General features: G+C 46.5%; 1 protein-coding gene across 1 annotated transcript in view; it reads right to left on the bottom strand.

The window, feature by feature from the left end:
• The window catches only part of CNTNAP2 (contactin associated protein 2), a 1,977,252-nt gene that overhangs the window by 140,306 nt on the left and 1,810,517 nt on the right, over positions 1-26,429 (bottom strand). The window contains exons 19-20 of the mRNA XM_045496029.1: positions 17,384-17,620; positions 8,639-8,772 (exon numbers count right to left, since the gene is read on the bottom strand). Of these exons, the coding sequence (XP_045351985.1) occupies positions 8,639-8,772; positions 17,384-17,620 (371 nt within the window). The remainder of the gene's footprint in view (positions 1-8,638; positions 8,773-17,383; positions 17,621-26,429) is intronic.

Here is a 26,429-nt window from a genome sequence, read left to right as displayed (position 1 = left end):
AGAATCACAATCCTGGAGAGTGATTTCGGCGCCCTGCAGACGGATGCAACAATACGATGCCTCCCAGACTGGACTTGAGTCGGCCCGCCAGACAAAAGAGAAATCCGGGAACCGCATCTTCTTTCCTGGGGGATGATTTATGTACTTGGTGGGCTTGGTGGGGGAGGGAGACGAAGTCTCCTCCAGCCTTGGGTTGACAAGCGTTGCTGCGTTCTGGAGAAGGAGAGAAGACTGACATCGCAAGCCCTACACCACCTCAGAAATTGCATTGCAACCGCTTTCCCGCTGAGCTGTAAGAAATGGAAAGCGAAGTAAACACATTTTTTTTCTGGAGCGCAGGAGTGGAGGTCCTGTCTAGCCCCGGAGTGCATAATTCATTTGCAGATGAAATTGCTTTGGAGAAGAAATGAAAAACTTGAAAGTGTTGACATATTCATTATGAGTCTTTTTCTGTTTCAGATCAGATGAGCTGGATGGGTTGAACTCACTATTTTTTTTTCCCTTCCTCTGTGTAACTTTTATGGATTGCAAAAGAGCAAATACTGAATCCCTGCAGTAGAAAATAAGATAATGTGGTCCCTGTGTACCCCCTTCCCCCTGCCCCCCGAAAACCTTGAAGGAACAGCTCAGATACCTTTGTGAGTCTCCTCTGATCTACTCCCTCCCACCCCCGGGGATGATCAATTTCCCCCCTTTTCTGAGCTTCCTCCCGCTTACGTTTCAATTGGCCCTTGGTTCGAGTCTGTGTGATTGATGGCCTTTTCTGCTGGACTGTGGCTCACGGAGGCAGAAGCACACGTGCCCACTGGGAACACTCGTACTTACTCCCTGGGTTGAACTGCAAACCAGAACGGGAGCCTTGATCCTCTAGGCCCTGCTGATAATGACCTGACAGCTGCTTTCTTACCAGTTTTGCGTTTAAGAAAGAGGAGGGAAGTGGGAAGGAAGCCCTTGCTGGACGACAGACTATGCTTGAGGTTTTCATGTGTGTTTTCATTGAATGCACACACTCCCATTAAGCTAGGTGGCCTTATTGCCATTTCACAGATGAGGAAACAGAGTTCCATCGCTTGCCGGAGACCACGGTGCTACGAAATGGACGAGCTTGGCAAGAAGGCCTCCTTTTTATTCATGTCTTAGTAACGGCCTCTGAATGTGGCAATCCCAGGCCACGGGGGTCTCTGCTTAGACCCGCACCCTCCCCGAAGGGAAGTCTTGCCCTTACGTGCCATGTCCTCATTACTGGCCCCAACTGCTACTCCCCTCTGCTGCTACACCGCCTTTCTCCTGCTTGCACGCTGTTGGAGAGGCCAACTCGTTAAAGTCTCTTCTGGACAAGAAGGAGGTAGACTAGGTTCCTCCTCTCTGCAGAAATGATATGACTGTGAACACAGCTCTTCTCTCCTCCCGGGACAGAAGCCCCTTGAGGGTAAAAGACGCGCTTTGTCCTCAAGTTCGTTTTGAATGAAGTCGGGCTACTTTGGGGTTGCCCTTCACATTAGCGAGTAGCCTCACGGATGGTGTTGATGACCAGCTGACTTTATCGACGTCAGGAGTGTTTGCTCTTCGGAACTTTCCTGTCATGTGGTGGACATGCGTAAGAGAGTAACGCCAACTGGACGTCACTGTGTGACGTTCTTGACGATCCTCAGACGGTTTTCAGTATACGAAAAGTGCCTTGTTGATGGAATAGTCCAGCACCATCTTGAGAACACTCCCCTTCAGCAGAATCTTCATCATACACCCTCAACTGCATCCTTAAATCCAGTGCTCACCCCTCTACGTATAGAGACGGTCTCCGTTAGAGGCCGCGAGTTGCTCTGAAGGCACCGGCAGGGGGAGGAATCGTAGGTCCTGAGAGCTGGGCATCTTCTCCTTATGGGAGACACTTCACCAAACAGTCCTACTCTTTATTTATTTTTTTGATGTTTGTTTTTGAGAGAGAGAGAGAGAGAGCATGAGCGGGGGAGGGTCAGAGAGAGAAGGAGACAGAGAATCCAAAGCAGGCTCCAGGCTCCGAGCTGTCAGCACAGAGCCTGACTCAGGGCTGGAGCCCACAAACCGCGAGATCATGACCCGTGCTGAAGCCAGTCGCTCAACTGACTCAGCCACCCAGGTGCCCCCCGCGACCCCCCTCCCCCCAAACAGTCCTACTCTCTATTCTGAACTAAAAAAGGAAAATGTGTTGAAACACCTTTCCAAGGGCCAAGGACTCCTCTAGCCCCTGCCCCAAACCAAATTATAAAAAGCTAATGAGGTCATGAGGTTTTTGATGTGTGACTCAGTTGTGCATAGGCTCCTCTGGAAACACCGAAAACAAAACAAAACTAAAACAAACTCTGAGTCACACACAGGCCAAATGAAAGGGTGAGTTTCCAGTGTATCTATCCCTCTCTCTTCTCTTCCCAGATATCGTCTATGGAATGAAACCACTGTAATGATATCACTAACTAATAAAATATTGACCTCTTCCCTCCACCAAATTAAACATAAGTCAGTGTTCCACTGAAGTGGAAAGTGAAGTAAGTAATATATTTGCCAGACTCCCAACAGAGAGCGACTGGATGGCTAATGGCACTTCTGGGAGGGAAGGACCGGGGGACTTTGCAGGTTCATCATCATTCCTGCCGACACCCCCTTCTGTCGAGCATGCCGGTGGTGTGAAGATTCTGCACATCCAAGGCTGTGAGTTCATCAGGCCGAGGACATAAACACTAAATAAGCCAAAGGCAAGAAGTTACAGTAAATGTAATTTCAAGAGCCGGGCCCTACGCTAGCTGGGTCAACTTCCTTTATTTGTTCTGACATCCCCCCAAAAGATTTCATGTTTCCAAACAGCAGGATTTTCTTTACTAAAGGCTTGACGGCCGCGGACGTTCAAATTTTCAGGAGTGTTTACATCTGTACACTTTTGAGGACTGTTCTCTATTCTCAGAAAGTTCAAGGGTAAAAAGGCACACGTTTTTACGTGACTTATCTCAGCGGTGGGGGTCTAAGTCCAGTCCAGGCTCCACGTTACCAAAGGAAAGGACACTATGATGTAAGTACACGAGGTAATGTTCACACCAACTTGAAGAACTGATCTGGAATTCTTCATGTGGCACCAGAACACTGGTCCTGAAGTTGGGCTGCTGAATTCTTTGTCACACAGGACCATTATGGTTTTATGGTCCTCCAAGTGGGTCATTGAGTTACTTCTCATTTTACGGCTAATAAAACTGCTCTAAAATTTTTTTTGTTGTTGTTTTTGCCATCTACTTGATTGATAGATGGATTGATTTTCCCCTATAAAAAGCTGTATATGATGAATATATCCAACTTGATGAGTCTGGAGACAAGCATACATCTGTGAAACCACAACCCCAATCTATAAATTCTTGTAGTTATAGCAGCTAAGGTAGCCCGAGCTAAGGCAGAAGTCGGTGTGGCCATAACAGAAAGCTACGCTCGGGAGCATTAGCACAAGAATGGATGTCAGAGGCTGGAAAGATGGAAAACAATGGTATGAGATAAAATAGTGTTTAAGACGGTCACCTCAGGTAACCCGGAAGGCAGACTTAAGTGCCTGTGACCTGTAGCTCTGGGAAAAGTGCCAGAACGGTCCTGGGTATCAGTTGTTTCCTGCTGCCTAAGTCAAAGACGAGGTGGGTTCAGAACAGAATTGGCTGGTTTCCAAACATCAGTGAAAGGGAATAGACAAAAGTACAAAGCTTCAGAGCCTTGCATCAGAGAATAAGAAATCAACTGCAAGGAGATTTGACCAACAAAGGCACATTCGGGTTCCTCAGCTCCGCAAACTGGCTTAGCTCCGTGGGTGAAGGTAAAACTAAGAGTCTCAACTGCCCGCCATGCCTTTTGTTTCAGACGGCCACAAGAGAGCTGTCGTGACCTTGAGAGAGAGGCATGGGAGCAAATGAGTACATATGTCCAAGCTTTATGTCCAGGAAAGGATGTAGGGTTTACTACTGGCACATGAAACTGACAGGAGGCAAACAGATCGGAAGCCGGCTCAGGTTTTAGAGGAATCGTATTGGCAAAGGACCCAATACAGTTGGTCTACAACGGACTCGTAAGTGTAAAACAGCCCTCAGCGCGACTGACGCTTGCAGGGCATGGACCCTTTAGGACCCTTCCCTTGCAGGAAATGCAATGCTTCAATGCATGCATTATCTGCAACCCTCAATTCAGAGGTGGCCACCGCCGATGATGGACAAGGCAGAGTGTCCCAGAGGACAGAGCCATGGAGGGCCACACAAATAATGGACAGAGATTTGGTTTAGTCAAGAACTACTTCCAATGCCAAAGGGATGGGAGGGGAGGGACGGTGGGGGCGGGTCCTTAGAGCACCTGCCTAGCACAATTGCATCACTACAAGGGGCCACAGGACTTCGCTTTTCTAAAACTATAGAAGACAGACTTCCATTGGGTTAAACCACTGAGACTTTAGGGTTAATTTGCAGTGGCAACTGGTGCTGTCCTAACATTTGTATCTTTTTCTCTGTCCCTAGCATTTAGCACACACTGTGGCCCTTGAGTATACTTCTCTGACCCTTTTTAGGATGCATATTCAATATGTAGCTCCAGGGATGAGCACTGGGTGTTGTATGGAAACCAATTTGACAATAAATTTCATATATTGAAAAAAAAAACAAAAACAAAAAAAAATGTAGCTCCACTGTCAGCTGCTTTTTACGTAATTTGGTTGAAGTTCTGATTAATAGCAGTCAAAAATTAGCATCTTTATTTTATTTTAAAAGTGATTTTTTTTGGGGGGGGGAACATTTATTTTGAAAATTCCTGATGAAAACAACTGAAGTCACATGCTCTCTGCGGCCCCAAAATTTCGGGACCTAATCATCGTTTGCTCTTGAGGACTTGGGAGTTATTTTTTAAAGAAAATCCTTAATTTTCCTGGCGGGAGAAATCTGTTAGCCTCTTCTTGGCAAAGATGGGATGGCCCTCCAGTTAGATGAAAGCCAAAATGAACATGACATCCTTACCATCTGTTCATTTGGTTTGTGGAGAATACAGACTCTGAGTATCTATGCCAGAGAATGTATCCCTGAGCTCTGTCTCTATTGTCTAACTTCCATCAAAACTCCCAAATATGTGATAGTTATTTTAAGAACAGGGAGTTTATTCATTTTTTTTTTTGGAGCTAGTTTGACCCCTGGGATCAGGCCAGAGTATCATATAGGCCCCTTGCCCCCTTCGTGGGCCCGTCACCCTCTCCACCCCCGGAACTATTTGCACCAAAATCCGTTTTTAAGTTATGCTCATCGAGTGATGCTACATCAAACAGCCCTGTGAAAAACACATCTGTTGCAGGAATGCTGCTGAAGGCCTTGCCCACTGCCTTCCTCAGGGCTCACTATCTAACGAGGAGGACCCAGGGCCTTGATTATCACTGCATTAAAGAAAAAAAAAACAAACCCTGAAGAGAGAGAGCAAAATGCCAAAATTTGTAGCGTTCGGCTGATAGACACAGAGGCTCGTGTTTTATTAGTCTCTGTGGTTGTGTGTACTTTTGAACTATTTTGTAACAGTAATAATAACTATTGTTATTGTTATAAACCCACTCAGTTTCTTACTGGCCAGAGGTAGCTGCCAGGCTACCTCACGGAACCACGCGCTCATGACCCGAGCCGAAATCAAGAGTTGGATGCTTAACCTACTGAGCCACCCAGGCACCCCCGGGGCAGCTTTTTATGCCAGTAAATACAACCCATGACATGTAAATATGTGTGTGTGTGTGTGTGTGTGTGTGTGTGTGTGTGTATGTATATACTTTTGTGACATGCTTCAATCCTCTATTTTGTTGTATAGACTGCCTGTGAACCACCTTACCTCCCTCATGGAACGGGATGAGGGATGAAAGGAAGGGGAGGAAGAAGAGACAAAGCCGTGGACATCAGGAAGGAAGGAAAGCGAGAAGAAAGGCTTTGTAACACAAGTCTTTGAAATTATTCCTTGTAATGTTTTCGGTTCTTGGGTTCCTCTAATTGGCATTCATTTTCATCACCTACAGTACTTTTTCAGGTGCTCTCTGCCTGCCCGGGGTTTGTTTTACATCTTGACTGGCCGTAAGCCTTCAGCTATTATCCCCGGTGCAACTGTGAGTTTTCATAAATGATGCCACTTGAGGGTTGTCACGGGTTCTGGCTCACTCCCGGGTCTGATGACTCCTAGAGTCAGCTCCTCATTATCTATGTAGAGATGGGGCACTTTATGTTCTGGCAGCAAATGTTTCATCCAAGGTCAATTTCCCTCCAGGGCTCAGCACCATTTCAGACGGTATGTGCTCAGGGAATGCAAATTAATTTAATGTTAGCTTTAGCCAAACCCAGCTAGGAAAGCAAACCTGCTTTTAAAAACACCATAAACACTGATAAACATCATTGGAATTATGTGCTGTTTGTGCGTGTGTGAACGTATAAAATTTCGCCTTAATTCCAAAGGCATAGCGTTTTTATATTCCTGTTTGAATTAGCCTTAGTTTTGTTCTTTGATGAGAAGTGCGTTTTAATTTGAAATTATTCAAATATCTTTGTCATTATATTCTGTTACAACTGGGGGCTCTCAGAATGGGTTGAAGTTACTTGGGTTGCATGTTTTTCTTTGATTATAAAAATGCAACGCGTACCAAAAGCACGCAGCACATGCTTACAAGAGAAAACGAGGAAATACAGAAAACTCTAGAGGAAATGAAACCATTTGTAATCCCTTCATACAGAAATGATCATGATGAACATTTTCCTATAGCTCTCCGACACTTTCTTAAGGTTGTAGAAGTTCTCAAGGTGGATTTGTAGACCGCTTCGAGAAAAACAAAAAAAAAAAGAAAAGGTATTTTCTAGAGTTCTAAAGGCATCCTTGGATTTACTAGCATGGTCCATGAGGCCTCCCTGTCTGACCTACTTTTCTTTAAGGAGAAGCCATATCTTTTTTTTTTTTTTTTTCTGGTCATCATCCTAAACTTTATGTTCCATCAGAGCTGGGCTGGAGAGACTGGGCTGAGAAAGACCAGAACACTCAGGGACCACAAGGTCTTGCCTAGTTGAGTTCAAGTGCATTGGGGCATCTGGCTTTCTAAACACATCCAGAAGTCTCAGTGCTATTGCCTTGCCCTACGTGCCAGGAAGAGGGAGCGGAGGGGTCCCCATCACCCTGGTTACACGTCTATGCTGTTCCAACCCTCAAAGTGTTGTGTGGCCAATGTTTTCACACCTCTTGGGTCTCTTTTTCTTTCTGGAACTGGGCTCCTATTCTTTTTTTTTTAATTTTTACTTTTTTATTAAAACAATTTTTTTTAAATGTTTATTTATTTTCGAGGGAGAAGGAGAGACAGAGCATGAGCAGGGGAGGACAGAGAGAGAGGGAGATGCAGATCTGAAGCAGGCTCTAGGCTCTGAGCTGTCAGCACAGAGCCTGACGTGGGGCTCGAACTCCCGAACCGCGACATCATGACCTGAGCGGAAGCCAGACGCTTAACCCACTGAGCCACCCAGGTGCCCCTGCAGCTTCTGATATGAGCCAGGCACTGAGCTCACCTTTTTGACACGTACTTGATGGATCGTACAGTAAACTCTAACTGCACGTTGCCATTTTCCTAGGAAAGACCCGTCCTTAAAACACCCTCCAGCATTTACTGCTAAAGGCCAAGCATAAACTCCATATCAAGTTATGAATTTGACATCCACCACTGCTCAGAAAGACACAGGGCTGGTCGTGCCTTTTCTCTGCAGCCTGAACTTCCCCCAGCAACCAGCCGGATCCGAATGCGGTCTGAGTGGCGGCTGAGCCCCTGCCAAATGACACTCCACTCTGCTGACAAAACAGTGTCCCCCCGCGGTTCTTCTTCCTGACAGGTATCTATTTTGAACTCCTTCTAGAGAATGCAGTGACAGTTCCCATCCTTGATCTTTCTGGCTTCGTTCCCAGGGAGACCTCCTCATGCTATGTTTTATTCATGGTGTCTCCCAGGCTGGTTTCTCCATTGTTAAAAATCAGTGGTGGGGGCAGGGACAATCAACGAACCTGAAATAAAATCTGACCGTCGTAACAACACCATCCCTTTGTGTGTTCAGAGCCAACAACCAGAGTCTGAGATTTCGGGGAAGGTCTGTGTTTTGAAGATTTTTAAGGCAAAGCATCCAAAGAAGAAGAAGAAGAAGAGAAGAAGAAGAAGAAGAAGAAGATGAAAACAACAACAACAACCAACGTTATTCATATTGTGTCAGAGTAGGGAAAGAAGCAGGTCAGATAAACCGAAATAACCTTCGCTGGGAAACATGATGAGCTTCAGGCACCTGACAACATGGAGACAAAAGATGGCGTGATAGATAAAAACAGGAGACTGACAGATGTGTGAGTCTGAGAGTTACAAAGAATATACATAGCAAACGTTTATTCTACCTCCTCCCTAAGAAATGTCTGCGCCATTAACTCTGTCGCTGACTCTCCTTTAATAAACGACACTTCTCTCTCCCTCGCTAGTTAGGGGTTTGTAGGAGAAGGTATAGTACGGGTCTCTTCCGCCTGCCCCAACCACCCAAAACGAAACCAGCATCCACGTAGAACGGCGCGTAGAGATTATAATACTCTAAGACGTACAGCTGACACGGACACACATGGATACCTTGAGAATTATGGTCCTCTCGTGACGGGTGATGTTGACACTGTGGGGCTGTCCATTGGCCATGTTCCTGTGGTCTACGTCAATGTTATATGGCTGTCTGGTTCCGCCCAGGTTGTACTGAATCTGTAGGCTTCCTATATAAGGAAAAGAAAAAAACTCTGTAAGTTCCGGCACCAGGTGTCACTTTCAGGTCACTTCCTCTCAGGTTTGCACCCTTCGCTGTCCTCCAGTTCCGCTTCTGTTCTGAGTTCTGACACACCAGCTCAGTGGTACACCAGACCGTAAGGGTTGAGGGCACCAGCCGCACGAGAGTTTACAGTCTCACAACAGTGAGCTCTCAGGGACCGTCATCTCAAAGTTGAAGCAGCAAATGGTGTAAATGATCCAATCTGGAACTGTGCCTGGGAAGGAGAATGAGAACGTATACAATATAGGACCGTGGAGACGCCTGTAGACTGACAAAGCACTACGTGAAATACAACGTGAGCGCAGGACGCAGGGATGGGCTCATGCCATTGGCGAAGTGTGACATTTGGCATATAAAAGAATCATGAGCATACAGTATTAAAAATAAACGTAATTTACGAAAGATAACCACGTGGGATATTGGGGGGCTTCGCTGAGACCAAGAAAACGAAGCGATGCGTTTTATTCTAGGTTAGGGATGGCATTCCTAACGCAAATCAAAGGATGGCATTCCGAACGCAAATGAAATGAAATGAAATGAAATGATGGCATTCCGAACGCAAATCAAAGGAAAGATGGGCTTCCCGGGCCCCCCAAGCCTTACTCCTCCTAAGTTCTGGCTCATTTCACCTCAACACGTTATTCTTTTCTCCTCTCCATCTTGCTTCTCCCCAGTGATGACAGACAATATTCAAAAAGAGAAATATAGTATTCTAGATCCTGCTGTTAATTAATCCGCACCGCAAACATAACTTGTATTTATTTATGATTTTTACAGGCATCAATTTTTTATCTCATTTTTAACTCAAATTGGAATCTTCACATTAGTAGCTTTCGACATCCCATCGCTTAAAGACAGGGCCGGCAATCTGGCCAGAGTGACCAGCTGTAAATCATGTCACAGGGTCATTGTGACCTACCAGAGGAACAAAACTGATACCCTGATCTTTAAGTTGTGAAATAAAACACGATGATGAAAACTTAGAAAGTAAACAGCAAGAAGAAAATAAATAACGGAAAGTCACCGGAAATTCCACCATCCAGGGATAGCTACTCTAAATATTTTGTGGTATCTTTTCACAGAAATCGATCATGCCCTTCCATATCCGTACGTTCATACATAAGTGCAATAGTTTCTAAACACTGCCCTCCCTTATTTAGGCATCGTAGCATTACAGGTGTCGTTTAAATACTGCACTGTGTTCCTGGGACTGAAAGCAGCATTCATTAGATTAATTGAGAATTAATTGTATTTCCTAATTTTGCCTTCTGGTCCAATTTGACAAACCTTCCGTAGTTCTAGGTTTTACCTTAGTATTTTATCCTAGGTTTGTTTGCTTCGAGCGTTTCAACCAAGCTGTTGATTTTCACCTCCTAAGTGTATTTCACTCGCTCTCTCCATCTCGGGGAAGCACAAGCACCTCCCGGCACCGGAGTGCCCATGTGGACCCTAGAGGAGCCTTCTTCCTGGCCAATGCAGATGAGATGACCTGTCTCTGTGCCTTGGTGCTGGCCACGTGACATCAGGGACCCGACGGCCACCACCTGGGCTTCACCTGCATCATCTTCTAACTGCATCACCTGATCTGAATCAGTTTCTCCTTTTTTTAAAAAAAAATTTTTTTTAAATGTTTATTATTGAGAGCTAGACAGAGACACAGCATGAGCAGGGGAGGGGCAGAGAGAGAAGGAGACACAGAATCTGAAGCAGGCTCCAGGCTCCGAGCCATCAGCACAGAGCTCGATGCGGGGCTGGAACTCACAGACTGCGAGATCATGACCTGAGCCGAAGTCGGACGCTCAACCGACTGAGCCCCCCAGGAGCCCCGTGAATCAGTTTCTCCTTAACAATGAGGCCTCCTGGCCTCACTTCATTGTGAGGTGGGTCCTCTCTTTCTCCGTGCTTCCTCTCCCCACCAATCCCAGGAAAGGAGAGGTCTTACTGGCACTTCGAACACAACATATGCAAAACCAGACGTTGATCTTCGCCTCCCCCCCCAAAGTATCCCATCTCCGTTTTCCACCTGCTTCAGGTTATTTAAACTTGAGGTTATTATCAAAAGCCCTGCTCTCCCTCTTCCCGCTATATTAAATGCAAGATCTGTCAGCAAATCTCCTTGGCTCTATCTTTATTACTTATTATTCTTTTTAGTGTTTACTTATTTATTTTGAGAGAGAGAGAGAGAGAGAGAGAGAGAGAGACAGAGAGAGAGATCAGGGGAGGGGCAGAGAGAGAGGGAGAGAGAGAATTCCAAGCAGGCTCCACACCGTCTGCACAGCACCTGACGCGGGGCTCGAACTCACGAACTGTGAGATAAGGACGTGAGCCGAAATCAAGGGTCGGACGCTCTGCTGACTGAGCCACCCAGGCGCCCTGGCTCTATCTTTAAAATACACCCCAACACTCATTTTTCATCACCTCCGTTTCCACTCCCTGGACCACACCACCAGCATCATTTGCCTGGATTACGGTACTCACCTGCATTCTAACAAACCTCCCTGCTTCCACCATTCCCCCACCTCTCCTACCCCAACCGGGCTCTGCCCCCACCGACCCAGGCCCTTCTGAGAGGGCGGTCAGAGGGATCCTCTGCTCAGGACCCTCCATGGGTTCCAATCTCACTCAAAGTAAACAACCAGTCTTCATCATGGCTCACCAGGCCCTGCATGATCTTCTCCTATAAAATCTAAGATAATCTCTTATTCTCCTCTTTGCTACTCCTCACCAGTCCACATTAGCCTCCTTGCTATTTCCTCAGAAGACAGCATGTTCCTGCCTCAGGACCTTTGTGCTGGCTGGCTCTTCTGTCCCGGATGCTCACTTATTCCCAGTTATCTGCATGGCTGACCCCTCCCCCCCTTTAGGTCTTTGCATACATGTTGTCTTCTCAGTGATTATTTCTGTGAGTTCCTCATTAAAAGAAGAATTTACCCACTTCTTTTCCTTGGGCAGGCCTTCCCTTTTCTGCCTTAGTTTTTCCTCATGAGAGTAAGAATCTTTGTTTCTATTCTCTATACTTTCTTCCCAATTTCCAGAATAACGTCTGATACTTAGTAGGTGCTGAAAAAATGTTTGTTGAATGGATGAATGATGGTCTCCCCGCTTCTGTGTTTTTTTTCTCTTGCAGAGAGATTTCTTCAAAATGCATAAATGAGGGGCACCTGGGTGGCTCAGTCAGTTGGGCATCTGACTCTTGATTTCGGAAGCTCAGGTCATGATCTCATGGTTTGTGGGATCGAGCCCCATGTCAGGCTCTGTGCTGACAGTGCTGAGCCTGCTCGGGATCCTCTCCTTCCCTCTCTGCCTCTCCCCTGCTTGTGCTGTCTCTCAAAATAAATAAATACACATTTTGAAAAATGCATAATTGAGGGGTGCCTGGGTGGCTCATTTGATTAAGCATCTGACTCTTGGTCTCAGCTCAGGTCTTGATCTCAGGGTCATGAGTTCAAGCCCTGAGTTCAAGCCCTACTTAGAAAAAACCAAACACAAACAAAAACAAAGTGCATCACGGACTGTTTCACTGGTCCACTAAAAACTCTTCAAAGCCTTCCTGTTGCTCATAGGATGAAGAGATACATTCTAAGTACAGTGTATGATGCCCTGTCTGATCTGAGTTCTGTCTGTTATTTTCAAATGATGCCATTTACTCTGTCACATTTTACATTCCAGCTACCTTGGACTTCTGTTATCCCCTAGAAAATACAATTTCTACCCCAGGACCTTTGGATACGCTGCTCCCTTTTCCTGAGCTGCTTCTCTCCACACCCTTCAGTGTTTTACCCTCTTTTTCCCCTTTCCCCTAATAGCATTACAAACAATCTATTATTTGGGACTGGACAGGAAGTGATTAGACAGTTGTTTGGTTACATGCAGAAAAACAAGTTGACTGCCTTGAGTGTTGACTCCCTACTTCTCGTGCGTGGACCCTGTATAATCACAGCCAGTTTTCTCAAATACACAGCTGTATTCATTCATCATTTATTTATTCATTTCTTCAGAACACATTTGTCCAGTGCCCATGAAAAGCGCTGCTGAGTCCAATTTTTTTCTCTTTTCCGCCTTTCTTTCTTTGCAAATATGATTTAAAATTTCGGTAACTGCCTCACTTAATGGCAACTGAGATGATTTGCTTTGAGAAAACAGACGATTTGGAACGTTAAATTTATACGTAGCGGATATCCATAAACAGGAATGGCAATATTCTTGAATAATAAAATTTAAACGATATATTTATTCCTTTCAAATAATAGTACAAGAGGACCACTAAATGATGGGAGGGAGAATATGAATATTTGCCATTAATATAAAATATTATTAAAATGGGAAAATACGTCTCTTGCATTTCTGGTTCATCTCCCAAGTGAATTAAAGCAGTCACAGGGGCCTGCTCTTTTACTGGCTGTGGGAAATAGTGTGCTTCACAGATTTACTCTCTCCTGGCCGTCATCATTACCCTCACCAAACACTTCCGGGGCACCTATTGTAGGCAGGAGACGGAGTGCGGGGGGCTCTTCATCTCGCTGAGAAGACAGGGCATATTTATAACAAAGACGGATAGCAGTCCGGTGCGCTAAGTGCCGGACAAGTGACATTGAAAAGAAGTGTCCTAGGAGTCGAAAGAAAGGAGACGTCACTGAAAGGAGGTGAGGCTCCGTCCGGCCCTAGAATGAAAGACAGGTGTGGGAGCCAAGAGGGAGCCGCGGTTCTTTGGGCTAAGTGGGCAGGAACAGGGGTGTCACACGCGTTTGGGGAATGACGAGGAAGAGGAGGGTGGTGGGGCGCTGGACACGTGGCAGGCTCTAGATCCCACCTGTGGACCGTGGGTAGCGGGAACTGCTAACCAGAGCACCTGTTACCACTGACGCCGACTTCAGACTGCGAAGGGACAGGGCAGTGCTTTACAGCGAGTGTCTGGACTAACCCCGCCCCCCCACCGGAGGGAGACCCCGTTTTACAGAAGAGGGCGCTGCGCACGAAGCAGATTGAAACCCGGACGTTCGGGTTCTACACTCGGAGCTCTCACCCCGGATCCCAGGGTCTCAAAGGGCAGGCTGCATGATTTGGGATTCCTCCTGCCCTTCCTGGGGGAGGAGGGCCCTACTGATGCATGATGAGGGACCTTGTGCACGAAGGCTGTGGTGGGTAAGAGCGAGGTGGGGAGGAACTGGAAACGGGAGGGAGGGGTCAGAGCGCACTGCCATCCCTTGTGGGGGTAACAGGTGCCAGGAGCCTGGCTCCCCCCAAACCTCAGCAAACCTGCAGGAGCCCCGGCCGTTGGATGGAGTCCCTGGGTAGGTGGCCTCCCAAACACAGCCTCGTCCATTTGTTCAAGCGCCACTCACATGTAAGAATTTTCCATGTATGCCATGGCAGGAGCGACGTCGGGGAGCATCGAATTCGAAGGCATCTGCCAGGAGACCAGCGGTGGGGAAGAAAAGACAGCGACGTTCCCCAGGGACACGTCCCCCAAGGGGGATGACGGAGCATTTGGGAATGGTGGCACGCCTGGGAATCTGGGTGTCTGGGCGACGCCTGCACTGTCAGAAGCACAGGGTCTGGGGGAGGACCAGAGGGCCTGGTTCCGGAGCAGCGATGGCAATAAAGCCTTCAATGTGTTGTTACGTTTGAAGGATGGCAGGGCGTTACGTCAAGACTTCCTAGTCTTTAATTTTGGCCTGATAGTTTGGCATAGTCCTTGCTGAATGAATTCTTCAAATATTTCTAACTTTAAATACCAATTAATAAAAAACACAGTCTTTGAAGTGTGAGAAAAACAAATTCTGTAGTAATAAATTATTAAAAAAATTTTTTTCAATGTTTCTTCTTGAGAGAGAGAGAGAGAGAGAGCGAGCGAGCACAAGCTGGGGAGGGGCAGAGAGAAAAGAAAGAGCTTCCGAAGCAGGATGCACCCTGTCAGCACAGAGCCTCCTGCGGGGCTCAAACTCACAAACCTCGAGATCATGACCTGCGCAGAAACCAAGAGTCGGGTGCTTAACCAACTGAGCCACCCAGGGGCCCTGAGAAAAACAAAGTTTCATTAGTCGTTTGAGGACGGCCTTGTAAAGGTAGAAAGAAGCCAACTGGTTATGCTTTCCAGATGCATGGAGGGTGTTCTAGAACTCTCTGCAGTATGGAGAGAGTGGCAAAGCTCTGGGCCTGGAACCAGATCGCCAGCTGAGGGTGAACGTCACCTGACCTCGCTGTACTCCAGTTTTATCATCTGCTGAAAGGGGATGAAGAGTGGTGTCTACTTTGTGGTTGTGTGGCTCACAGGAATTAATGCAGCTGCAACACAGCACCCCTTGGGGCATCATTAAATGGTAGCACCAATGTGGAACCGATTACTTGAAACCCTTGCACGCGAAGAACGCCCACCAACACAAGCATGAGTGTTCACAGGGACGGGTGTAGGTTGTGGGAATGAGAGTTACTGATATTGTTGGGGACTGCATTTGAAATTTTCGTTTAACGTTTTATTTATTTTTGAGACAGGGAGAGACAGAGCATGAACAGCGGAGGGTCAGAGAGAGGGAGACACAGAATCCGAAACAGGCTCCAGGCTCTGAGCTGTCAGCACTGAGCCCGACGCGGGGCTCGAACTCACGGACCACGAGATCATGACCTGAGCCGAAGTCAGCCACCCAACCGACTGAGCCACCCAGGCGCTCCATGGGGACTGCATTTTAATGTGGCAGTGACTTAAGGAGTAGATAGCACGGCACCTTCTGGGAAAAGTTCATAAAGCCTTGAGAAGCCACATGTGAGCACCACCCCTGGGCTCTGGGAGGTTGGGGCACGGAAGTGGAGAGCATCATCACACTAAAAATCCATTTAACCCGATCCAGGGGGAAATAAGCTTAACTCGTGAACTTCTGGAAAGCAGGGGCCATGTCCTTTTTTCTTCGGCTTCCTCATTGATTTTACTTATTATCTTTTCTGATGCCTTGCGAGCATTTGACATTTATAAAAGAGTAGCAGGAGAAGCAGATCAACAAACAAGAGGTGCTTTCTGCTCATATTATGGCGTTTTTGTTTTCTATCCACATTTTTCACAGAGCTAAGCTGATATTATATAGTCGAGGCGGTAGCTTGCCTTTTTTTTTTCATTTAACATTGAATTACATACAACTTTTTTCTCCACTGCTCTTTTCTCCATAAATGTTACTCTTAATGGATACATGGTAGTCCTTAAAATGCTGCCTCCCTCTTTTACTAACCATTTTACTACAGTTGAACTTCAAGGTCTTTCCTCATACTTAGTTTACAAATAATAAGAGAATAATAATAGAGGAACATTCTCATGCTGCATCTTTGTCTGGTGTTTGGCTTATTTCTGCCCCTCCAAGCAGGGGAGGGGCAGAGAGCGAGGGAGACACAGAATCCGAAGCAGGCTCCAGGCTCCGAGCTGTCAGCGCAGAGCCTGACACGGGGCTCGAACTCACAAACAGTGACATCATGACCTGAGTCGAAGTCAGACGCTCAACTGACTGAGCCACCCAGGAGCCCCTTGCCTCTAAACTTTTTAACCAAGAGTGAATTGTCCAGAGAAGAAGTCTAAGAATTTGCTAGGTTTTAAAACTCAAGCTGACCTGGGTTCATAATGATAATTTTTGCTCCCATGGGAGACAATCCTGATCTTCAAGAATAATCACTGCAGAGCAAGATGGTGGGGGCAATGAGAGAGGTTGTGTCCACTTCTCAGCCCGTATAATCTCTCTGGGAAATGAAGGAGAGACATCTGCTCCCTGATAGACCTACAATATTTCTATTTTTGAAAAAACAATTTTATTAAAACTTTTAAGTGTCTTAGAATTAAAGTTTTCTAAGAGGAATGGAACCCTCAGTGTTTGGCACGCATCTGTATTTTTAGGACTGCTTGGACTTCTCTGAAAGATCATAAGCCCACTGGTGTATTCACACAGGACAGCAACTGTAGTCTCGCTCTGACCCTCTTGAGTTCCATGCCTATTTGGAGATCAAGATGGTCCTAGACATGACAAGTGTGAATACACTCCTGCTTTAAGCAAGCCTTATGAATATATTTTATTTTATGGGATATATTTTATGAATGTAAAATTCTGAGAGGGATTAGGAATGAAAACGTTTCTGTTTTTCTATTTCTATTGAAAGTTATATATGTTCTTTAGGAACCTACTGATACATTATCATAAATCAGGGTAATTCATTGATTTATATTAAATTAATTCCACGACTTCAAAGCTCATCTCTATTTAGTACAGCAGTGAATGTATTTGTTTGACAGGAACCAAAAAAAAAAAAAAATCATCACACATACGAAGCCATCTCATTTTCATGTAATATGATTCTTGTAAAGAACGTGACATGCCTTAGCAAGATTACTACGATACATTGCTAGAAAGCACTCAACGGACAAGTTCCTTTCTTGGCTCTCCTACCGGGATACGAGATTCAAAGACTTGGGTGACTTGCTCAATGTCCTGTGGGGAATAAAGGACAAGGTAAGAGCAACCCAGACTTTCTAGAACATTCTGTCCAGCCAACATGAAGTAGCAAAGCTTAGGCATCCTTGTCCTTACCGGTGGGTTTGATGAGAACGGCCAAGAAGTCTGTCGTGAAAGAACTGACATACAGAAGGATGCAGGGCGCCTTGGTGGTACTGAAGCTGAAGTGGATCCCCTCGTGGGTCAGGTCCGGAGGAGAGTTGTTCTGATCCGGGGACATGTCTGACCTACTGCCCGACTCTTTGGCACTGACCCCCGATGCCTGGAAGTTATACCGTAGCCACATCCCTTCTTCAAAAAAGGCACCGACGTCTGTTGAAAAGAAAAAGACAGAAAATTGAAAAACGAGGAGAAATCGGATATGCTGATACCGACAACAACTTAAACTCGGGTAGACTGTTAATTTTGTAGTAGCCTCAGTTCAGAGGGCAGGTCCTGACTCCGGGAGGGGATCAGATTAGGCTACCTTCTATGGAGATGGATCTTATTTCATCAACATGAATAATCTATCAAAAAAAAAAAATCAAGTATGGAGGTCGGTAAATTAAAAAAAAATTAATGGGACACCTGGGTGGCTCAGTCGGTTAAGCGTCCGACTTCGGCTCAGGTCATGATCTCACTTTGTCAGTTCGAGCCCCGTGTCGGGCGCTGTGCTGACAGCTCAGAGCCTGGAGTCTGCTTCAGATTCTGTGTCTCCCTCTCTTTCTGCCCCTCCCCTGCTCACACCCTCTCTCTTTCTCTGTCTCAAAAATGAATAAACGTTAAAAAAATTTTTTTAAATATTAATAAAAATTAAGAAACTGACATCATACCGGAAAAAATTTTCATGTACAGTACTTAGGCCAAATAACTAATTTAGGTAGAAGAGATAACCCTGGAAATAAAGGAAGTGGCATAACATAAACACCAGTTTAAGGAGCTCCTGGGTACCCTCTTTGAGACTGGCGTTGGTTTGGACGTTCACAAAGGAGAGCCCTCCGCAAAACCCTGGGGAAGTCCCAGAAGGCTTTGGGCACAGTGCTTAACATCACAAGACGTGAAGCTAGAGAGAACTGGGTTTGAATCTCGCCATAAATTAGCTGTATGGTTTTATGGGAAGTTACTTAATTTCTTTTTTTTTTTTTTAAGTTTATTTACTTATTATTTATTTACTTATTTGAGAGTTGGAGAGTGCAAGCAGGGGAGGGGCAGAGAAAGAGGGAGAGAGAGAGAGAGAATTCCAAGCACAGAGCCCGATGCAGGGCTTGACCTCATGAACTGTGAGATCATGACCTGAGTCCAAACCAAGAGTTGGATGGTTAACCGACTGAGCCACCCGGGCACCCCTTAACCAACTTCTTGAGGCCTCAGTATTTTATACGTGAAAGAGAGACAATAATAGTGAAAATTACAAAAGATAATGTGAAGTGATCAGCCCCAAATAAATAGAACCTATTATTATTACTACTATTAAGAAGTTAAAAGAACAGTTGCTAACCCTTCTTTGGTGTTTGTCGATGGCCTAATCATTGCTAATTGGTTCTTAATCACTTCCTGGCAGCCCAGCCCCTCTGTTGATTCTCCCACTGTTTGCTCCCCAGTGTTCCAACATCACCTCCTAACTCAGGGTGAAGGCTGAGGTTCCCTCTCCAGATTTGTTTGGTCCTTGTTGTTACAGCTCCCTTTCCCTCTGCACGTGCCCTTCTGAAAGTGTTTCTCAAACTTCATTGCCTGTGGAACCTGTTATTCTCACAACACCCAATGCCCACCAAATTAATACTGTGAAGAACATATTTTGTGAAACGCAGCTCTATTGTCATGAGTAGGAGAGGACAAATTCCAAAAGGGTTCTCTCAGCTGGAAATTCAGAAATGTGTCTGTGTTAAATAAGTCTAGGACAGATTTGGTGCGGTGTCGTGAATCAGGGTCTGGAGTCAGGCACCTGTGGACAGATCCGGACCTACCTATTAACCGTGTCAACTTGCTAACCAACCTGTTACCCTGCTAAGCAACTGCAGCGTGTGAGACTGTCTTACATAATTAAGAGCTGCCTTGCTTGAAATGCAAGGACCTTTGATGGGAAACACAGGACTAAACAATGCTTAATCCACGCTAGTCACTGAATGACTTACTGGGATGTCTGATGCCATACTGGGAGACCTTTCTGTCCAGCAGAGGGCACGGGAGACACATGTCAACAATTTGCAATCTTTCTGGTGAGTGTTACGGAGGTTAACTCAGCAGATTGTGTGATGAGAACCCTCATCCGAGCTTGGAGGATCCTGAGTTGGCTTTCCTGTGCTTTCAGCAGACATCTATTGAGTGCTGTCTGCTGAGGTTACAATCCTTGCTCCCATCAAGCCCTGCTGGATCTAGAGGATTTAGACGACCAGGCATCATCAGAACGCAGTGGGGTAAGCACAGGACCAGGTGATACAGGGGGTCCTGGAATATGAGGGGCACCGGCCCTGTCTCAAAGGGGCCAGGGAAGACGTCTGGGAGAAAAGACAGGAAGCCGAGACTCAAAGAACCAGAGGCTATGTCAACATGGCGGGAAGCCCAGCTTTCTAGTTGAGGGAGCAGCGTGCATCAATGCTTGGAGCAGAGACAGTGCGGTCAGAGGGATCATACCTCGGGTGAAAGTCATAACATTCTTTTTACATCATCAGCTGTTTATGCAAGACTCATTAGCGCACCACTACATTTTAGGTTGGGCGTTGGGGAAACAGTGAACGAGAAAGAGGTAATCACTGAGCTCAGCAGTTCAGAGCCCAGTGGGACAGACGGATGCTCCTACGCCAGCTGCTGTGAAAGTGTCTAACAGGGGCGCCTGAGTGGCTCAGTCGGTTGAGCGTCCGACTTCAGCTCAGGTCATGATCTCACGGTTCGTGAGTTCCAGCCCCGCGTCGGGCTCTGGGCTGACAGCTCGGAGCCTGGAGCCCACTTCGGATTCTGTGTCTCCCTCTGTCTGCCCCTCCACTGCTTGCACTCTGTCTCTCACATGGTCTCAAAAATAAATAAACATTTAAAAAAATTTTTGAAAAAGAAAGTGTCTAACAGATGGTGGGGGCTGGGGTTGGGCGAGGGGGTCAGTCAAGGGGCGCAAGCAGGGCAGGTCGCCTGAAGCAGACACACCAGGGGGTTCACTGGGCCACCAGAGAGGTTCTACCAGAGGACGAGGGCTCATTATCTGAGAACGTCTTTGGGCCATGCAGGAGAGAACGGGTCGAGCTGGTGCCTGGAGGTCGTGGAGTCCTCTGAAAAAGCCAAGAGGCAGAGAGACAGGGGCAACGTATTGGAAGAGATAAATGTATCTGGCGGTTGAAACTCAAGATCAAATCCCGAAGAACCTGGGCCTAGGGAGGGCTTCTGGGCAGTAGAGGCGGAGGAAGCCCCAGGCACCCCAGCTACAGATGCCACACATCGCCGGCAAGAACCCGGGCTTCCCTGAGTCACCTTCAGTTACTACACTTCCAGAGAGTGGGCCGAACTGAGCCCCCGATAACATTTCTCTGCTAAAATGCTGGTTCCCAGGCCTAGCTCCAGAAGTTAGCTCTGAGGGCTCGACTCAGAGGGTCTTGGGAATCAGCAGGTAGAACAGGTTCCCCAGACGATAATTGTGCACACAGGGGTTTGAGATCCCGGGAGCCTAAGCCGAGGCAGGACAGCGCACCGGGCCGAGGAGGTAGCGGGGCGGTCCCGGGGGGGTGAGCCATTATGCATTCTTCAGCTAGAGGGGCGACCATCCTCCCAAGGCAGATCATGAACAGAAATTCAGAAAGCGAAGGGTTTTAGATAAACAGACCAAAAAATATGCTACAGAGAGTACTTTCGGTGTATTTTAGAGTCATCATTAGAAAGCTTTATGGATTCATGTCAGTTCTGGAGGAAGGAGAATACCAGGCTCGAAAAGTGTTATTCTAAAACTACATCATAAACCAACTGTTAAGCCAAGGCCTGGGAGTGCCGTGAACCACGTCGGTTTCCCAGTGGCAGATTTATGGCTGTCACTTCGCTGTTTTACACGGTTTTTAAGGAAATGCCGAATCAGGGTTTGCAATATCATTTAGGAAAGGAGGACTCCCATCCTTTCTGAATGAATGACTAAAATAACGCTAATTTAACAAGCCCCAAATAACATCTTTTCCCTCACTAAATGATCAAATATTACTGATGTAGAATGCGTAATTTATAGTTTTATACTAATACGAGATAGCTTACGTTTTATGATGTTCGTTTTTTAGATGAAAAAAATGACGAACTTGGAGTCTTTTTTACTCTAAGATGTATTATAAAAGAGATTTGTTGAATTATATCATGTTTCTCAAAATTCCAAACAATGGTGCATCATCTGCAGGTTCAGGATCATAAGGATGCCAGAAACCCTGAAAGCAGGCAAGCTACCTTGTCATAATCGCTTCTTGGTTCTCGAAATGGGCCCCTGACTGACGAAGAAAAGCCTGCGAATGTTTGGAATAAAATCCACAAAACTGTCCATCCCAGAATAATACCATAAAGATATCCTTTCCCTCGCGTAACCAAATCCCTGACACTTACCATGGAAGAGCCATGGCGCTCACCTGTTACTGTTATGTATTTTTATTTATTTATTTTTTGACAGAGACAGTGAGAGAGCACGTGGGCAAGTGGGGGAGCGGCAGAGGGCGAGGGAGAGAGAGAATCCCAAGCAGTCTCTGTGCCAGCGAAGAGCCCGACGTGGGGCTTGATCTCATAATGGTGAGATCACGACCTGAGCTGTGTGAGATCATGACCTGAACTGAAATCAAGAGTCTGATGCTCGACTGAGACACCCAGGGGCACCACTTACCCCCATAATTAAATTGCCCCTGATCCCTTCCTTCTCATGCTCAAGAATCCCATTTCTTTTTGCCTTTTCACTTAGGATGTATTTTGCAACCTGATTCTTTTCATTCTCTCACTTCCCCACGAGCATCTGAAATTGAAAGTCCCCAACTCTACAAAGGGGCTCTTTTCCAAAAGCTTATTTTAAAGTCAGTAACTTGCGGGGCGCCTGGATGGCTCAGTGGGTTAAGCGTCCGACTTCAGCTCAGGTCACGATCTCACGGTTCCGGGGTTGGAGCCCCGCATCAGGCTCTGTACTGACAGCTCGGAGCCTGGAGCCCGCTTCGGATTCTGTGTCTCCCTCTCTCTCTCTGCCCCTCCCCTGCTCATGCTCTGTTTGTCTCTGTCTCAAAGCAAACAAAAACATTAAAAAAAGATTAAGTCAGCAACTTGCAACTTGGACATACTTCCCCACGGGAACAATGTTGTAAGCGACGGTTAGTGTGCCGAGAGAGCCCACAAATGCTGAATAACCAACCGGATGGGTAATACAAGAGAACTGCAGAGTGTCATCGTTTGTAACAATTAAAACAGAAACAACAAAAGAGTCAAGGTTTATTTCGAACGTGGGGATTCCAGAGAACTCTGCTTCCATAAGTCTTTCATCTAACGAATCCAGGGGTATGCTGGTAAATGTGAAATATCTCGTTCCCCGGGTAGGGGAAGCCCTGATTTGTAGTGTTTGCCTATCTCCATGGTGTAAACAGCCCCAGCTGGCTGATTTCCAGCTGCCTGCACATCTCTACATACGGAGTTGAGTCCCCAGAGGGTCTGGTCTCCCAGCCTGCGTGAACTGCGTCCAGCAGGTGGTCTCACGCACTCACTGACCCAGTCCCTCAAGCAAACCACATTGATTGGCCATAACTGGGTGGCTCAAACGACAGAGGTCTATTCTCACGGTTCTGGGGGCTGTATATCTAAGATCGAGGTACCAGCTGATTCTTTCCCTGGTGTGGTCTCTCTTCCTGGCTTGCAGACAGACATGTTCTTGCTTTGTGTTTATATGGCAGAGAGAGAGAGGTGGGGAGTTAAAGGAGAGAGGACTAGCTTTCTGGTCTCTTCCTCTTCTCATAAGGGCACTAATCCCATCCTGGGGGCCCCACCCTCATGACCTCATCTAAACCTAAGTACGACTTCCAAAAGCCTGAAGGCCAAAAGCCTGAAGGCTTCAACACAGAAACTTGGGGGGCCACAAACATTCAGCCCATAACAGAAGGCTTCTTTCTTTTTATCTTCTGCTGTAAACAAACACTTTCATATTTGCTTACTCCTTCCTGCTGTCCACAGCTCTGTTCTATCTCGTCCTGGAACCCCGGATTCTAAAAGCTCTCTACAGCTTCTATAAAATCTAGGAGGAACGGCTGGGGGAGCAGACCCCGTACTGGAGAAAACACAGACCTGAGCCCCAGCCTCGGGAAGCTTTCTCATGGCTGAATTCCATTGCCCAGAATGATCATGCTCATTAACTGCTTTTCCATTAATCATCTAGTCGGGGCGCCTGGGTGGCACAGTCGGTTAAGCGTCCGACTTCAGCCAGGTCACGATCTCTCGGTCCGTGAGTTCGAGCCCCGCGTCAGGCTCTGGGCTGATGGCTCAGAGCCTGGAGCCTGTTTCCGATTCTGTGTCTCCCTCTCTCTCTGCTCCTCCCCCGTTCATGCTCTGTCTCTCTCTGTCCCAAAAAAATAAATAAACGTTGAAAAAAAAATTTAAAAAAAAATCATCTAGTAAAAAACTTAAGTGTTGTGGAGCTCCGGTCCTAGAAATCTTGGCCATCACCCTTCTGCGTATATCCTGGTCCTGCATTAGACCTGGCCTCTTCCAAGGCCATCTGCAAGGCCCAGCTCTTCTTCAACTTAGTTGCGGTTGGACTCCCAAGGACCTGCTATCCTGAAATACAGCCAGTTTCTCTCCTGGCCTTACACTGGCAATATCTGCTTTTTCTCCCCAAGTATATGTACCTCTTTGGATTTCCCTCCTGCATTTTTTACTCTGTTTGCTGGATGTTTCCTTCAATTTACTACAGTCATTTTGGACTAACAGCATTGAGCCAGGATGGGTTAATGTTCACCTTTACTTGTTCTGTCTCCCCAGATGAATACATAACTTTTATAACCACTTTCCTACCCCTCTCTAAAGGCCAGGTCAGTTTCTATGTAATAAGCTTCAAGCGTCTGAATCTGCAAAGGGGTGAAAAGACACCAAGGAGAAATCTCTCAAGTTTAGCCTGAATGGCATGTGCTACCCATGAGATACAAGTGTAGAGTGTATTACTTTAATCACATCGATCAGCTATATGGTCTCTGAGTTGAACTGTGTGGGAGCCGGGGGCCCTCTTTGCTTGGAGTTCAAGAGCCAATGGCACTGAACATCTTTGCTCTAGTCTTAAGTGGGAAGATAGTTTGTATCCAGAATTTCCACCGTCATGCTCCTGAAACTGTGTTAATAAGCATACTGGAAAATATGGTGGTCAACAGGTTAGACTGCTCTAGAAAGAGCAAGTGGGGAGAGGACCCCATCCCGGTAACCTCCACCTGACACGTGCAGTCAGCAATTAATGTATATATGGGGAGGGCAGGGATCCAAAGATGTGGGTTTAATCTTGATTTTGCCACCCACCAGTCCTGGTCTGGTCAGGACCGTTTAATTGCTGTGGGCTTTAAATCATTCCCATCTTAAAGCAATCCTCCCTTGAACTTACATCTTCCTCTGGCTAGCAACCAGTCTTCTTTGTATATTCTTTATTTTTGAAGTGTCTTCTACAAGCTGTGAAGCGATTAGAGATTTAGCAAGGAGCAAATGATATTTAAGTTAATCACTGAAGGAGCATGAGATTGAAGTGGTATTGGGGACAGAGCCGGCATCCTAAAAGAGAGAAAGAGCGTGTGCAAAGGCCCTGGGGAAGGAGGCAATGTTGAAGGCCAATGCAAAGAAAGCCAAGAAGGTGAAAAGGCAAAAATTCAGGGGAGAGTGGCAGGAAGTAAGTCTAGAAAGAGTGGTATCTTGGGGATTTTTTTGTGTAGAAAGTAAAGGGTAACTCTGGAGGGTCTCAAGTAGAGGTGACATAATCTGATTTGCAGTTTTAAAAGATCATTCTGGCTGCAGTTTGGTGAATGGGTTGGTATGAGAGGAGAGTGTGTGGCCCCTAAACTTAAATTTCATCCTTTTTATTACAATTTGGAATATCACTGGGGGTGGGGGAGGTGGTCACTAGATACATTTCAACGAATCTGTAAATCTTCTGAAACTTCAGGCAAAAAGTGCACATGCATTTTCCTGGGGGAGAGGGCTCATAGCTTTTAATGTTGTTGTTGTTTTTTTGTTTGTTTGTTTGCTTTTTTACTTTTGAGGGCGGGGGGAGGGGCAGAAGATCCAAAGCAGACTCCGTGCTGACAGCACCTTGCCTGACGCGGGGCTCGAACTCATGAACCCTGAGATCATGACCTGAACTGAAGTTGGACACTTCACCGACTGAGCCACCCTCGCGGCCCAGAGAGGGTTAGAGGGTTAGTAGTTTTAATCAGCGTTCATGACTTCCCCATCAAAAGCTTAAAGAAACATAGTAAGAATCACTTCACTCAGAAATGACACACTGAGACGCTGGGTGTGGGTAGGGCTCTGTGCGAGAGGCTGCCCCTCCGGGTGACCTTCATCACCCTCATTCATTACCTGGCCCTGGTCTTCCCCAGCCCGTCTCCCATTCCCTGCACCCTCGGCCTGCAGTCTGGCCACACTGGCTTACTTGCTTATAGAACTTCTGCGTCCTTCCCGGCCGGCCGTCTCGACCGCCTTCCGTTATGGCCCTCATTCGTGCTCCCGGCCGGTGTCGGCACGTAAGTGCCACACGCAGGGAAAAGCTCCTCTGAGAGTGCCCTCACGGCTCTTTGTTACAACTTGAGTCCAACAAGTGTAACTTGTTTGCTTTGAATTTAGTAAACATTTCTTGGAATCTCGCTATGTGCCAGGCCCGTGCTGATAACAAAAGCAAATTCGAGCCAAGGACTTTTCCCCAAAGAAGTTCACAGTTGGCTGGGAGATAAGCACCTCATTAGAATACAGTGTGAGGTCCAGACTAACAGAGTAGAAACAGGGGGAGGGGAAGGTCTGGGCTTCTTCACGAGAAAGGTGACAGTGAATATGTATTTGCAAGATGCACAAGGCGGGCAGCCCCCTCCTGCTCTCTGCCCAGTGTGGGGAAAAAACGTGAACAAAGGCACGCGGAGTGGTGTTCAGGAAATGATGTCAGAGTTTTTCAACCTTAGTGTATATATGTGTATACACA

The sequence above is a fragment of the Leopardus geoffroyi genome, chromosome A2 (genome assembly GCF_018350155.1).
Source record: "Leopardus geoffroyi isolate Oge1 chromosome A2, O.geoffroyi_Oge1_pat1.0, whole genome shotgun sequence".
Classification (NCBI taxonomy): Eukaryota; Metazoa; Chordata; class Mammalia; order Carnivora; family Felidae; genus Leopardus; species Leopardus geoffroyi.
Note: the sequence above shows the minus strand (reverse complement) of the source record. Positions and strands in the feature narration are given on the sequence as shown.